Source organism: Humulus lupulus, chromosome 7 (genome assembly GCF_963169125.1).
Source record: "Humulus lupulus chromosome 7, drHumLupu1.1, whole genome shotgun sequence".
Classification (NCBI taxonomy): domain Eukaryota; kingdom Viridiplantae; phylum Streptophyta; class Magnoliopsida; order Rosales; family Cannabaceae; genus Humulus; species Humulus lupulus.
The window spans coordinates 123,549,676-123,565,723 of NC_084799.1; the positions used below are offsets into that span (position 1 = coordinate 123,549,676).

Here is a 16,048-nt window from a genome sequence, read left to right on the forward strand (position 1 = left end):
AGAAAATATAATAACATAATGGTAACTAATGTTTGATTAAGCAGTAGAAACACATAAAAATATTGAAGCTATCTAGTTCCAAATCATTTCATTATATATTACAACATCTAATAACATATTAGTTTCTAATGTTTTATTCTATTTTAGAAACACGTTAGACTAGAAACTATTTTGTGTTGAATGGTTTCTATTTTATAAACAAGTTAGTTTCTCCACATAGAGTCTAATGAGTCATGTCCCTAGATAATAATCAGGAAACTATTCTTTTTTTAAAACTCATAAGTTATTTTACACAATGGTGACTTATGGTTTTTAGTTTTCTGAACATTAACTTTTGAAAATACATTAGTTACCTTATATGTTGTCTCATTTGCCAAGATAATAAACTAAATACTATTTGGTTCCTAAAATATGGGAAATAGAAAATATAACCAATGTTTCATGATAAACTATCAAGTCTTAGATAAACATAAAAATATTGAAGCTATTTGGTTCCAAATCATTTTATATTGAAGTATCTAATAATGTAATAGTTTATAGTGTTTTATTCTATTTTGTGTCTAGTGGTAGTGTCTAATTTTTTTGGGCACTGTTCTAGAAACGCACAAGTTTCATTACTCAATTTATTGCATGTGGTCCTTATTATTGTACAATGTTTTTTTTGGTCAGTTTCGAGTTTTTTTAGAGTTATTAGCTGTGGAGAAATTAGAAATGAGGGAAGTAGATTTATTTGAAATTGATGTTGTCATGTTATTCTATTTTATGTAAGTTATAAAGTATTTGATTTTGTTAATTGGTGTCATATAATTAAACTTCCTTTTATAAGCTGATGGTATATTTATTTTTAGTTTTCTGGCATAAAACATGTCATAATTAACAAATAACATCCTTGTTATTAATTTGTAATATTGTTATGTAAAAATTCCTTAAGATTATATGTATATGATAGGTTTTAACTTTACTTTATGTTCCTTAATTTGCCAATTGTGGTATTTAGTAGTAGCAAAAGTTTTCTAAATTTTCTTGGACAACTATACAAACAACTAAATCGGGAGAGAATGTGAAAGTGCAATTATAATTTCAGTTGTCTATACAATACACATATACCATACACGACACAATTTTTATTTTACATAAAGGAAGTAGAAAGTTTCGACTTCAAACCAAATTGGTATTATTGGGGAAATGAACAAAGTATTATCAACATGTCAATATAAAAAGAAACTATTTTGTCAAACAAAAAATTAGTTTCTGTAAGACTCACTCTCAAAAAAAAAAAAACACACATTGAAAATGTGAATAATGAGAACATTAAGGAGGAGGAGTTGGTCCTGCTTCAAACAGTGGGCCGGGCAAACAGCAGCTTCTAAATAGACCACAGCAACAGAAGAACCACAAGCTGCAAAAAAATCAAAATGTACACAACACTCAAATTTAGCATCAGTGTAACTTTTTCTTTTATTTTTAAATAAACAAACAAAGAAGTTATCTACCATCTTTCCAAGCATCCTCCATCTGGGGGAGCTGGAGACGGTGGAAACAGCGGTTCTGTCAGCGGAGGTGGAGGTGGATCCATATCTATAACACAAATTCTGAAAATCAAGTGAATTGTCCAAATATGGATTAACTTATGAATTTTGTATATATATATATATAATGCATCATCCTGTCCATAAGTCACACTTCATCTACCATTCAAAACATCAGGTACTTCAACTAACCCACCTCTTAAAGTTGACTACATAAAGGGATCATGTGTAGGCATATGAAAAAGTTTCAACTACCCTTTTAACTGAGATATAGCATAGCTTTCTTTTTCTTTTTTAAAAAAAAAAACCACATTTCTAATGTGGTAAGAATTCTAGATATAGAAGATTAAAATTTATGTGTGAAACTCTACATGGTTTGGATTATGTTCTGGGAACATTAGTCCCAATTATTACATGTATTAGATTCTAAGTAAACTGACAAACTAAGAGGTAGTTTTCGTAATTTCAGTACCTACAACCTGGGGAGGAAATAGGCTGGGTTGGAGACTGATTCAGTGTTGTAACTTATAAGGAGTACAAACTACCACAATTGAGCAAAACTGGTGGGATTCCTCTAAAAGAGGCTCAACATACAGATATAGCTAGCTATGTTCATTGGTGAACTAAACCAAAATTATTATATTGTACAAAGATTACAATACCTATCAATTTCATATTCTAAAATATAACAAGAGTTTTTTGAATTTGTATGTTCCTTTCCTTTTCTGTACATGAAATAATGAACAAAATGAAACAATTAAGATAATCATGATATGATCATCTAACATATTCAACCTTTTCTTTTCCACTATTTTTGAAGGAAAAGAAAACTTTTTAGTTACAAGTCATCTCGAAACCTGCTTTCTTATCCTCCTCTCATGAACAAAGTATCTCCAACAAAAAGTAACATTACCAGGACTAAATCCTTTCGTCCTTCTCTTGTTACGCACCCTTCATCCAAGACTACAGGATTTTATGGGGGACAAACATTTCCCATACGAAATGATTCAAACCGAGGTTCAGTTATGTCCACTGTTTCATCATCTGACGCACGCCAGCTTCTAGCTTTTGATGCTAAGAGCACCAATCTCTCCATGTACTCGGCTGAAATTTTATTTTCTTCCATCTTTTCACTACAAAGATTGCATTCAGCATCAAGTGGCAGGGAACAGCGACCTGACCGTTCACAGGACACGACTTGCTTTAGCTCCTCTACATCTTGAGAACCCTCCATATGTGTGTTATTTTTGTAAATATGATTCAAATGAGGTCTGTCTATGCATTCTACACTGTGTGTGCCGTATGCAGATGATCTCTGCATGACAGCCAAAAAGAAAAACAATTTGTTGGATTTAAAGCAAGTATAGTGTTCCAATTATGCTCGTCAAAGAGAAAGCTAGGGGTAGGTAGGCACTACAAGAAAATTAAATGCATTAATTAGAACAATATTCTTGTTGTTTTCTAACAAAATACTAAGTGACTGTAGTGTAGAGACATAGAGATAGTCAAACTAGGACTATTATGTAGCTAATGAAGAATAAATTACCTGAGAAAAATTCACAGAAATGTGTGTCCTTCTAGATCTCTCCGGTTTAATAGTTGAAAGAATTTGAACCACCTCACCCATGGTTGGTCTGGTCTCAGGGTCCAATAGCAGGCATTCCTTTGCCAAGTAAGCCATAATCTGCATCTCTTCTTCCGGAAAATTCCCATCCAAATGTGGGTCAGCCAACTCCATAATTATTCTCCTACTATCCCGCAAACGAGGAGTAGCCTGAAACAAGACACAAACATACGCACATAGGTTAATATTGGACCATGTATAGAAAACTTTCACAGGATGTTTCTAAATTAACAAAATTACAAAAGATAACTTTCTAAGGAGTACCATGGTGACTATCGATTAAGTGTTGCCATTGCAAGTGCATCAATAGTATATTACAAGGTTTATACTTTTTTGTGGATCCTGTGTTTGAAAAATTTTATTAGTGGATCTTATATTTTGTAAAATAGTTCAAATAGACCCTAAACTCAATTTTGATGAAGAAAAAAATAATATAACAATAATTTTTAAGCATAATGATTTTATTTTTGTTCTGAATTATTAAGTTGATGAATTATTTATGATTTCAGTTAAATAAATTTAACCAAAATCGGGTTTAGGATTCTATTTGAACCATTTTACAAAACATAGGGTCCAAAAAGTAATTTGTTAAAACAAAGGGTCCAAACAGATAATAGGACAAAACACAGAGTTCAAAAATGTATATTATATTACAAAACCTCCATAATAAATGGCTTTAATTAAGACGAAGAAAAAAAAAAGAATTGAAACTAAGTATATTCATAATTGAAAGCTACCTCAGGATATATATATATTTATAAGGTAAGTTTGATGTTAGCATAAGTTTAAAATCAATGTAATAGTTAACTATGAATATGCTTGTAAGGGACATGATGTGGATAATTTGTACCCATATGACAAGGCTTTCTTCCCCTTTGCCACTTCGTTTATGAATGGGTGGTCGACCAGTGATAAGCTCAAGCAGAACTACCCCAAAACTGTAAACATCCGACTTAAGAGAGGCTCGTCCAACAATGGCATACTCTGGTGCAAAATACCCAAAAGTCCCTTCCATCCTTGCTGGAGAGTTGGAAGGGCTGGATAATCCTTCAGCTATCCAGTGTTTTGCCATACCAAGATCCGTTATCTGCACATTTTCTAAATCTATTAGATGCAGAAACAAGGTGAAATATAATGACAATAGCATCAAATACCCAAGTACATTTTATGTAGAAGTATAATAAACAAGAACTTCCACTCCCAACACGATGAGATGATAGTAACAAGTACTTTAGTTTATTTCTCAATAATTTTAAAGACAATATACCCTGGCTAAATTCTTAAAACAATTATTGAAGAAGACTTGAAGATTAATATTAATACTAAAATCATGTTTAGAATTGGACTGCTAGTTCCTGTAGTCTAATAAAACCCCCATTTTCTCATTGTAAGAAACCTCATTAGAATTTTCCCATGTCACTGTACATAATCTAAACTTTCTGTACATGATAGAATGGAATATGGATCACGATATACCTTTGCTTGCAAGTTTCCATCCAGAAGAATGTTTGTTGATTTTACATCTCGATGCAGAATTCTTGGAGCAGCCGCTTCATGGAGATACTCCAAGCCTCTTGCAGCTCCAATTGCAATGGCAACACGAGTACCCCAATCCATTGTTTTCTCCAAGGCCCCATCTAAACAATCTCGAAGATTGCCGTTAGGGATGTATTCAAATACCAATAATCTCTCAGCATGTTTTCTATGGGATTCAGAGCAGTAGCCAAGCAGAGGCACCACATGACAATGATTTAGTCTTGACAACAGCTCAATCTAAGTTAAACAACAGATTTAAAATTAGAAAAACTGGGAAAGAGTAATTATTTAGTCTTAACATGATGACAAGTATGCCAACTATATGCAAGCTGATTATTATAACTTATACCTCTGTTAAAAACACAGAATCTGCATCAGGCCCTTTCTGATTCTTTAATCGCTTAACTGCTACAGTTCTGCCATCTTTCAGCTTGCCACGATAAACATAACTACTTCCCCCCACTCCTATAAGATTTGAATTTGCAAAATTTTCGGTGGCATTTTGCAATTCAGAGTAGGAAAACTGAATAATAACTCCATATATTTTTCCTGTTTCGTTCCCTGATAAACAAGAACTCATCTGAAAGCAATCTACGATCGAATGATGAATTGCATTAGTTCAAGTGCCCCACAAAAAGGATGAGAGACGGTTTGCAGGTAGAATTACAAAATGGAAAAGGAAAGTAAGCTTCTAATGTATCTTCTAAAGTTACTGCAAGACCATGGTTAATTATATGACTAACCAGTAATATGTTTAATGGGAAACTGAGAGTCTACAGAAACTTTAGTTTCAGGCAGCGAATAAGTCCTATGGTTAATTAAATTGGTGGCACTGTTGCAGCTGGTTTCTCTGTCTGAAGAGAATACTGGCGGTTGAATGGCACGCTTGTCTCTTTGATAAAAGTAGCAAGCCACCGACAATAGAAATGCAAGAGTTGTGAGCATAACACATAGTAATAATAAAATAATGACTATCGCTTTGCTCGACATGTGCTTTTTTGAAGATTGAGCTTCATTGAGAGATCCTGTCAAGAAGCAACCACCATGCGAAGTAAGCCTCTTATAACATTAACGTAACAGCTGTTAATGATTTTTGGCATGAAAAGTAACTTGACATACTCAACTAAAACTGATGAACACAGAAAGCATAAGAAAGATGGAAGAGTAAAAGAAATTGCACACAACAGAAGATTGCTGCTGTAAAACATAATTTGTGGTAAAAGAAGAAACTGTTATGTTATTTTATAATTATTTCAAAAAACTTATATGCACTTTTAATTTCAAGCTTAACAAGAATAACTGGTAAACTATCCGATTACTGAGTAGAGCACATTAAATTCCACTATTAGATTCTTTGACACTAAAGTGATGTTTGGTTGAAGTAATGGAATGGATACTATTTTTTTTCTATTCCTCTGTTTGGTTGCTTTATATAGCATTGGAATATCATTCCAATTGAATGGTTTTTCCATCATTTTGGTGAAATGGCTATTCCATCCAAAAATGAGAGGAAAGGTCATTCCAATACACAAACATTAATTTTTTTATTTATGTTTTATACTCATGATGTACCATAAAAGAAGTTCAGACACACACCCTACTCCAAATAGTATTTGCACCATGATATTATTAAACAATTGAAAAGGCAAACATACACATACAAAGAAGAGACAGAGGAAAGTACCGGATGTACAATTGCATGCTGCAAAACAGTTTCTGTACTGGTTATCAGCTGCAACTTTAGGGAGTCCATCAGCAGGACATTTACAAGTCCATACACGCCCAGCATCTACAAAGAGATGCAGTTAGCTTATCCAAACATCACAAAATCTTGTCTGTAAAATAAATAGACTCAAGACATATGAATGCACAGAGATTTTAGGGAGGCTTCAAAGGGTGAACAACAACCATAACACTTATGAAAATTGATTTACAACTTCAAAAGTTTGACACATATCAGTACAATAAATTCCTTCAATTTCATCAATAAAAGGAAAAAATTTAAATATATATATACAAAAAATCTGATGCAAGTACAAGATTCTGATGCTTTTAACCTCGAAACACACAGATTAGATAACATAACAACATGAAAAGTTTGCACACTTTTTTATATTACAGGAAAAGACTACCCTACTTTTTTATATTACAGGAAAAGACTACCCTACATAGATTCTCCGTCACATGTATTAAGATGTTCCAAACGCATATCTAGGGAGGGAAGCATAAGGAATGCCTATAGATAACAAACCAACCAAAAATGTTTACCCGAGAGGCTTAAGACCAACAACACCAATAGCAAAAATCTGTTATTAAGTGTGATCAGAGTGAAGCTTCATATGATTATACCACAACATTTAGCAGCATACCCTGACTACAATCGCAGGATGTTGTACAGTTAGATCCAACTGTAAAGCTTCTATTTCCTTGATATTTAGAGGAGCATTCGCAAGTCCAGTCCTTTATGCCAGATATATTTGAAACTTCATCTGTCCAATTAAGTTATAGAAATAAGCTTCACACTCATAATTCAGATACCATATAATACTTGAAATAGCAGTATGCATCAAAACATAAGATACGTTGAAATTGGTAACAGTTTTGGAAATGAAGTACATTCCTAAACTGTCCGCATATTCCAGACAGCATAAATTACAGAACAGAAGGTATGCAAAATTTAGGCGTTACAAACAAAAATAGGAGATTTCTTTCTGAAATCATTATAAAATTGAATACTAACCACAAAGACTTGAACGAATCAAGATGATGCTCACAAGACAAGCAAAGACAATTTCGACTTGGGACTTCATCTAACCCAACCTGATCAACAAAACAAATTTTCAGATGGACTTTATATTTATTTAGTACAAAAATGCTGACACGAAGTAGTGGAGAAAGAAAGTTTATGTGCATTACTTCATTAAATGATAGATAACTCTTTTGTATATACAAGAAAATTAATTATTATAGTTGTTATTTTCCCTATACCTAGTTATTTCAACTTACAAAAATAATTACAAGCATAGAACTGATTTACTTCAGATAAGAATCAAAAAACTAAATCATCTGCAACTTCAATTAGCTTTTATCTTGAAGTGAAAAGCAAGTTTGCAAGCGTTAAAACAATGAAAAAAATAACTAAATAAACCTGCGTTAACGGACTCCATTAGTTCTAGAAAGTGATCTTTTATTGGCAAAGTTACATGTAGAGCAAGCATGGGTAATCTAAATTCCGTTGCCATGTTTTCGTGGCAACTTAAGGAAAAGGAATGTAACAAAGAAAGATTGCTAAAATGATTGACAACATAACAAAGAAGAAGTTACCTTCCTAAGGGACAACAGGTTAACTCTTGAACTTCATTCAACTCCTCTCAATTACAATCTGTGCATGCACATGAACAATTAAGTCTAAATTAATAAAATAATATTCAAATAACAAATCACTCTAAAGGTTTTAATACAAACTTATGGCTAGAACCAAAGAATTTTTTTTGTTTCTTTTTGGGGGGTGGTCAAAAAAAGCAAACGAATTTTGAAAATATTTACCCACTTAAATGTTCATAATTAGACACAGAGCAGTACAAAAATGATGTATATAGGTAAGAACTGCCAACCATAGTTGGCCAACAAACTTCTAGAAATTTTGTCATTCAATGCACAGCATAATGCACCGAGTCTCTCATACAATACACAAACAAAAAAATTCATCTAATACTAGCCTAAAATTTTGTTAACACAAATTTTGGCACAGACATCCTTAGAGCATCTCCGACAGAGTGCTAAAAAATTAGTACAATAGTGTTTCAAAAAGTGTGATAAATTTAGCATAAAATATAATATAGATCAATAAATACTATTTTTTTATTATATTTAACAAATTATCACTAATTATTATAATTAGGTAGTTAACAATTAATAACAAACCATATATCATTTTTTCTTTATTTTTTTAATAACAGATTTTTTGGAATACATAATTTGGATAATAAAAAATAAAAAAAATAAAAATTTTTGTATGTTCTCAATAAATATTAAATGATTTATTGATTTTTTTTTTGTTAATTTGCATATTGTACATTGGAGCACAATTACAAATATTAACTCATTTTTTGTGCTAAATTTGACACAAAATTTACATCTTGTATTGGAGATTGTCTTAGAACATTTCCAATCCAATAGAATACCAAATTCATGATGCAATGCTATCTTTCATCATTTTTTGTAAAACAACTATTTCTCCAATGGTGTGTTAAGAGTTGTGTTAAAATTTGACACAACAATAAATATACATTTTTCCTTTACAAATTACAATATTGTTATTAAACATTAATAAGAGACTTTAACACACCTTTTTTTATTACAATATTGTCATTAATTGTTTTTTTAAATATTTAATTTACTGATTATCATTTATAATAGTTACTTTCTTATATCAAATGGCTTCTTAAAATGCCAAAAATTATGTTAAATATAATATGAGTTTATATTTTTTTAGCCTTTGTGTTTTGACTCATTCCCTGTTTAGAGCCTGTATTTTGATAAATTATTTTTTGGACCCTGTATTTTGTAAAATTATTTAAATATGTTCCTAAACCTAATTTTGATGAACAAAAAATTAAATATAACAACATAATGCTTAGGCAGAATGATTGTATTTTTGTTCTGAGTTGTTAGTTTGATGAATTATTTGTGATTTTAGTTAAAAAAACTTTGATCAAAATCATGTTTAGGAGTCTATTTGAACTATTTTAAAAGATACAAGATCTAAAAAGTAATTTGTCAAAACACAAAATCTAAAAAGCATAAACTTATATAAATTGAACACCTTTCTAGTTTATACATTAGAGATGGTCTTATTATGTACAATTAGATAGTTACCACTTTAAAACATGAAATAATGACACAGCTGAAAATATAAATGCAATGCAACAGTGTAAGTATCTAGTCTCATAAATAAAGATATTAAGTATGTACCGTGCGACTGTCAAAATGATATTGGGCAGCGAGCAAGGCAGACAGCCACGGCATATCCTGGAGAGAAATTAAAATTATATTTATTTTTTAAACTTTTTTTTATAAGTTTTATTATATATTATAATATATAATGGTAGTACATAATTTGGTATTATGGTATATATATTTTAATAGTAATATATAATTATGTTAGTACTGTATATATATATATAATTTTGTGGGTTTTGTTGGTATATTATTTTTTAATTTAATATATATATTTTGTAGTATGATAAAAAATTTAAAATAATTTTAAAATAAAAACTAATTAAATTAAACTAATATACATATATTATAATATTAAAATATTTAAAATAAAATAGAATTTACTATGAGCATATTTGATGATATGTAATTTCAAAAATGTGATTAGAATATTTTCCAACAAAATAAAAAACAAAACATTTACTTGCTTTTACACCAGCACAGCCAATTCACATGATGACGTGAAAGTGCATAGGTTAGGCACATCCGTAACAAAACCCAATCCGAAATCTTTCATTCATTTACAATTGTAACTGCTTCCAGCGGGTCGCAATAAAGACACACTGCATTACCCTTCATAAGTACGACCACTAGCTGGCGACAAAAGTCTTTTCTGAACCCAACGAGCTCCTAACTGTTACTGGCTATCTAATCTAGAAACAGTACATAAAGACATATACCAACAAAGATAAACTTAAACCCAGAAAAATGAACAAAAAAAAATGTTGGTCTCTAAGCACAAGCATATTAGTTCACCCACTTCAGAAAAATCATAATAAAATAGTTAACCGCACCTTAATAGTGAGGATAGAACAGCTGAGTCGTGTTCTCGTGTGCTGAAAGTAATTACCAAATTCATGCCGACTCTCCAATCCTCATGATTACTCAGGAAGACCCAAAAGACCGAAGAGTAGATATTGGCAATGTTAAGAAAAGGGTATTGCTTAAAAGACATATGACAACAATAGAGGACAAAAACTAATGGGATTCTGGACAAAACACTTAAAAAGGGAATTGGTGCTAAGTTGAGCAGTGAGCCCATCAACCACCTCGTTGAAAATCACTATTTTGCCAATCTGAAAGAGACTCCTTACCTCACCCATCAGTCATCACCATATCTAATCCTCATTATAGTTTGAAAACCCATTATTATTTTTTTCACTAACTTCGCGTCTTAGCTCCCTAATATATACGTGGGTCCAAAGTGGTTGTCAAAACAATTCACGGACAATCATAGACCATATCCAAATCGATTTTTTTTTATTTTCATTCTGGGTTTAAATAGAGATAACGGCTATAATTATTACAAACCAATTAACTTGAAAGACTTGGCTTCAAAGACAGATATACACGTTGGAACTTCGTAAAGCGACGTGTAATTTGTAAAAAAAAAAACCTCAACGTGAACACCGGGCCCCACTAACCTGAGCTTAGGCTGTGGGCCACACTGCAACCTACATCACATTGGGCCCATACGCACACAAATTGAAATTGAATCCAAAACCCGTGTCGGCATCATCAGATGATCCTGACCGTTGGATTAATAAACGACATCAACGAGAATTTTTAAAGAAAGAAGATCGAATGCAAGAGAAGGAATCATTTGGCTTCTAAAGTCAATGATGTGGCATTCCCCTAACGATCAAATTTCACATGATTACAAAAACACTCTTCTCTCGTTGTAATTATTTGCTTCTTTTTTTTCCTTTTCAACTCCATTAACAATTGGTTTTGAGCGACCGATACTCTAAAATTAACACATAGATAGTCCAAAAGTAAGAAAAAAAACAAAAAAAAAAAGCTGAATTTCAGAGAATGTATGTACCTTAATAAGAAATGGAGAAAAAGCGATCTGGCCATGTTAGTTTGGCTAAAACGAGTTCATCCTTTAGAGCTGCTGCTTAGTCATATCAAATCGAACTACAGTAGAGATCTGATTAATGGAGCTGGAAAAGCACTTTGGCTATGGAGATTTTGATTGAGAGAGAGAGAGAGAGAGAGAGAAAGTAGGGGTTGAGAGAGAGAGAGAGAGCACTTTGGCACTAGGGGAGAGAGGAGGGGGGAAAGAAAAGAAGAGAATTGAAATGAAGTGACGTTGAGAATTGTATGCACTAAAGCAGAGAAGGTGATCTGACTTACTCGACTGACCTTCTTGGTTCCCAAGATGGTCATCGAAAGTGGGATCTATTGTTTTAGCTACTGTTACAAAATTACTGAATTTCGAGGACTAAAAGGCTATTTTATTAGGAAAATTTTAATTTGTATGCTTGATCATAAGGCAGATCATAAAATTTGAAAAATCGAAAAAAGTGTATATACCGATCTTTCGAACATCAAAAAAGTTAAAACTGATTAAACCGAACACCGAAAAAACCGCCAACAGCGCAAACCGCCACTCTTCGGTCGGTTTGAAAATTTTGTTCGGAGCGACCGGCGAAACCGAAACCGACCGAATAATATAATATTATATAATTATTAAATAAAAAATTATGTTCTATATATTTATATTTTAAAAATGCACAAAAATGAATTCCAACAATCCAAAAAATTTAGTTTTTTAACTAAAACTTAAAAAAAAAAAAAGCAAAAAATTTTTAAAAAATAAGAAATTCGGTTTCCAAAACGGTCGGTTTTTTCTTTTAACTAGTTTGGTCGGTCGGTTTTTGGATTGCACCAATCTGGACCGAAAACCAAATTCTGAATTTTATGTTATAAAAAAACCGCTCAAACCGACCGATGCTCACCCCTACTTGATCATCTTTATAATTACAAAAAAATAATATGTATATTAAAAATTACAAAATAATGCTATTTTTTTTGCACTTTATCCAAAATGTCATTTCCACTTCCTCTTCACTTCTCTATGCTCTCTTCCCTCTCTCTCTCTCTTATTTCACTCTCTCTCACCTCACAACAACACCACCACACTAAATATTATATTTCGAACAGATTTTGACATGATTTTTGGGGTTTTTTTGCGATTTTTTTTAGATCTGAAATTATGAAATCTGCAGAAAATCGACATTGCTCGATGGTGCTCGATGCCAGCTCAATGAGACCTTCAAAATCATGATTTTTCATGAAAAAATGACTTTGCTCGATGGTAGCTCGATAGTGGCTCGATGGTGCTCGATGCCAGCTCAATGAGACCTTCAAAATCATGATTTTTCATGAAAAAATGACTTAGCTCGATGGTGGTTCGATAGTAGCTCGATAGTGGCTCGATGGTGCTCAATGATGCTCGATGCAATTCTTGTAAGAGACATAATTTTTCACTCGGGTGTCCATTTGATGAGATTTTTTTTTTATTTTGGGTATTTTTTCAAGATCTACACGTTTAATATGCTCATATGTACATTTGGGAAGCTTAAAACTTAAAATATACCAAAAGATGTCTTAAACATGAGGTATGTTTGCACTTTTGTATTTTTTACAAGTGTTACACTTCACAAATGTGCATATTAACATATTAAACGTGTAGATCTTGAAAAAATACCCAAAAAAAAATATATATATATATATATCTCAAACGGACACCCGAGTGATAAATTATGTCTCTTGTAAGAATTGCATCAAGCATCATCAAGCCACTATCGAGCTACCATCGAACCACCATCGAGCTAAGTCATTTTTTCATGAAAAATCATGATTTTGAAGGTCCCATCGAGCTGGCATCGAGCACCATCGAACCACCATCGAGCAAGGTCGATTTTCTGCAGAGTTTCAGATCTGAAAAAAAAATCGCCAAAAAAACTCAAAAATCATGTCCAAATCTGTTCGAAATATAATATTTAGTGTGGTGGTAGTGTTGGTGGTGGTGTGAGGTGAGAGATAGTGAAATAAGAGAGAGAGAGAAAGGGAAGAGAGAAGAGAGAAATGAGGAGTGAAAAGTGATGAAAAAATGATAAGAACATTTTGGGTAAAGTACAAAAAAATATCATTATTTTAAAAATTTTAATAAACCTAACATTTTTTTTGTAATTATAACTTTTATTAAGCATATAAATTGAAATTTCCCTTTTATTAAGATACATATGTAAATATGTGAGTATTCGAAAATTCATAATATTTTCCCATAACATATTACAAAACTATCTCTCTGTCCACCTAAAATGATTTAACTACATCTAAAAGTATAACTTAATACCAAAACATAAAAAATAAAAAAATATATCTCAAATTCAAAATCATCAAACTCGCATTCACATTCTAAATCTACAAGGAGTTATACATATAGAATTTGAAACTCACTTAACCTCACATTGCGAAAGCTTGACATCATCTTTGGCAAATTTTCACAAAATTAAGGAAATTTATGGAGTAATTGATAATTAGGGTGGCAGGCTAAGTCCACGCTTAGGGCCCATTAGCCTAGAGGCTTAAATTTTTTTTTTAAAATATCAGTTAAAATACTTTATTTTGTTAACTTTTGTAATACTTTCTTATTAAAAAGATTTTTCTTATTAAAAAGACTTCAAATTTTGTTTTTCTGCCTAAGGCTAAATAAACCTTAGAATCGGTCCAATTAATAATGAGTAAATAATATTATTATGAGAAGTTTATATAAATATGAGAAAAATAAATATAATTTTTATATTTATGGAAAAAAAAATAATTATACATAATATAGTAAGTTTTGAAAGAAAAAAAGTTTAAAATATGATAATTCTATCAAATATAAAAAATAAAGGATTTTTACTGGCGAAAATACCCAATATTTTTACGTTGTTCCACTTTTACACCCAATCTTTATTTTTTGCGGTGAATATACCCAAACTCACATGAACTGTGTCTCCGTAACTACTTAACCCCTAACAGCGTTAAAAACGCTTACGTGGCCAATTCCGTGTACAAACCCAGTCCACTTAACCACATGCTAAATTTCATGGGGGGCCAAGCCATGGCTTAGTCTTACAAGTCCAAGTCCACTTTTATACTTTGGGTAGACTCATCTCTCCATCTCTACGGACACATCTCCCTCTACCACCACCACTACCATCACTGCTCCCGCCTGCTGCAAATGTGGAGCCGCTGCCGCCTTCAACCCTCCTCCGGCATGGTCTGAAATCTCTCCTCCCCCAAACTACCGTCCTATTCGAGCTCCGGCTATCAACCTCCCTCCCAACCAATCTCAACAAGCTATAATACTTGCCCCAGTTCCCCAAACCCAGAGGGTCCCCGTCGCAACACCGCCCTTTCATTTCCAAACCCCGTCGAAGCGAATTCAATCCCCTGAAGACATCCGCTGATTCCACGAATCCTTTGTCGGGAAGAACTTCCTGGGTTTCGTCGTCCTTTCAGAGTCCATTCGCGGTCGCAAGATTTCCAACCCGTGTCACCAATCCCCAATCACGGACTCCATTGTCTCCATTCTGGAAACCCTAATCCAGTGGGTCGACGAGATCCCGCCAGTCCAGATGGCATCACGGTATGGAAACGTCTCGTACAAGGTTTGGCAAGAGCGATTGGTAATAGTGAGACCCAAATGCTCTAATTCCTCCTCGGTGAACTCCGATCGTCTACGATCGAGATCATCCCTTACTTCACCGATATTTTTGGGAATTCCAGCTGTATCGACTATGGTACTGGCCACAAGACTAATTTTGCGGCGTGGTTGTATTGCTTAGCGAGGTTATGAGTGATCAAGGAGGAGGATTATCAAGCAGTAGTGGTCAGAATCTTCGTCAAGTATATGGCTCTGATGAGGAAATTGCAGATTGTTTATTTCTTGGAGCATGTTGGTTATCATTTCCTTCCCTACATTTTTGGGTCTTCTCAATTGATTAACCATATGTACATGAAGCCCAAGTCGATTCATAATGATGATATATTGAGTGTGGGTTTGATTTTTCTACATGAAACGTGGGTATAAAGAAAGCATTCACTATTTAAGCCGTTGGAAAACTTTTTTTTTTTGCAATTAATATTTTAAAGCATATGTGTCTGGGTTTGTACACGCAATTGGCCACGTAAGCGTTTTTAACGTTGTTAGGGGTTAAGTAGTGACAGAGACACAGTTCATGTGGGTTTGGGTATATTCACCGTAAAAAATAAATATTGGGTGTAAAAGTGGAACAACGTAAAAACATTGGGTATTTTCGCCGGTAAAAACCCAAAAATAAGTTACCATAAACCTAATTACACAACTCTCTCTCTCTCACTCTCTCCCTCATGATATCTCTCTTTCTTTTCTCATTTCTTCATCTCTCCTCCCCCATTTAGTTCCCTCATCTCAGATCTCTGTCGGCGATGCCACCTCCGTCGCTGCCCCCAAAGGCAACGGACCTCGCCCCTCTGGTTCTTCTTCTTCTTCTTTCAAATTTTGTTTTATTCTTCTTCTTCTTCACATCTGATTTTTCCA

The 16,048-nt window shown here is 33.0% G+C and overlaps 1 protein-coding gene and 1 pseudogene across 7 annotated transcripts; one reads left to right on the plus strand and one right to left on the minus strand.

Moving 5' to 3' along the window:
* Positions 1 to 1,044: 1,044 nt before the first annotated feature.
* Positions 1,045 to 11,799, minus strand: LOC133788600 (receptor-like serine/threonine-protein kinase NCRK). 7 transcript variants are annotated; one of them, XM_062226131.1, is made up of 14 exons: positions 10,482 to 11,484; positions 10,112 to 10,340; positions 9,664 to 9,720; positions 8,014 to 8,071; positions 7,430 to 7,509; positions 7,059 to 7,178; positions 6,374 to 6,478; positions 5,433 to 5,714; positions 5,039 to 5,280; positions 4,630 to 4,926; positions 4,004 to 4,240; positions 3,076 to 3,303; positions 1,494 to 2,844; positions 1,045 to 1,399 (listed from the first exon to the last, which is right to left on the minus strand). In XM_062226131.1, the coding sequence occupies exons 5-13, from the start codon at positions 7,497 to 7,499 to the stop codon at positions 2,503 to 2,505; spliced, it is 1,923 nt and encodes a 640-aa protein (XP_062082115.1). In that variant the 5' UTR covers positions 7,500 to 7,509; positions 8,014 to 8,071; positions 9,664 to 9,720; positions 10,112 to 10,340; positions 10,482 to 11,484; the 3' UTR covers positions 1,045 to 1,399; positions 1,494 to 2,502. The 7 variants fall into 7 exon arrangements, with proteins under 7 accessions (XP_062082115.1, XP_062082113.1, XP_062082118.1 ...); XM_062226129.1 differs by lacking the exons at positions 10,112 to 10,340; positions 10,482 to 11,484 and adding an exon at positions 11,513 to 11,794; XM_062226134.1 differs by lacking the exon at positions 8,014 to 8,071 and having other exon boundaries at positions 10,482 to 11,485.
* A 2,669-nt stretch (positions 11,800 to 14,468) lies between these two features.
* LOC133792151 (uncharacterized) lies at positions 14,469 to 15,559 on the plus strand (annotated as a pseudogene).
* Positions 15,560 to 16,048: the final 489 nt, after the last annotated feature.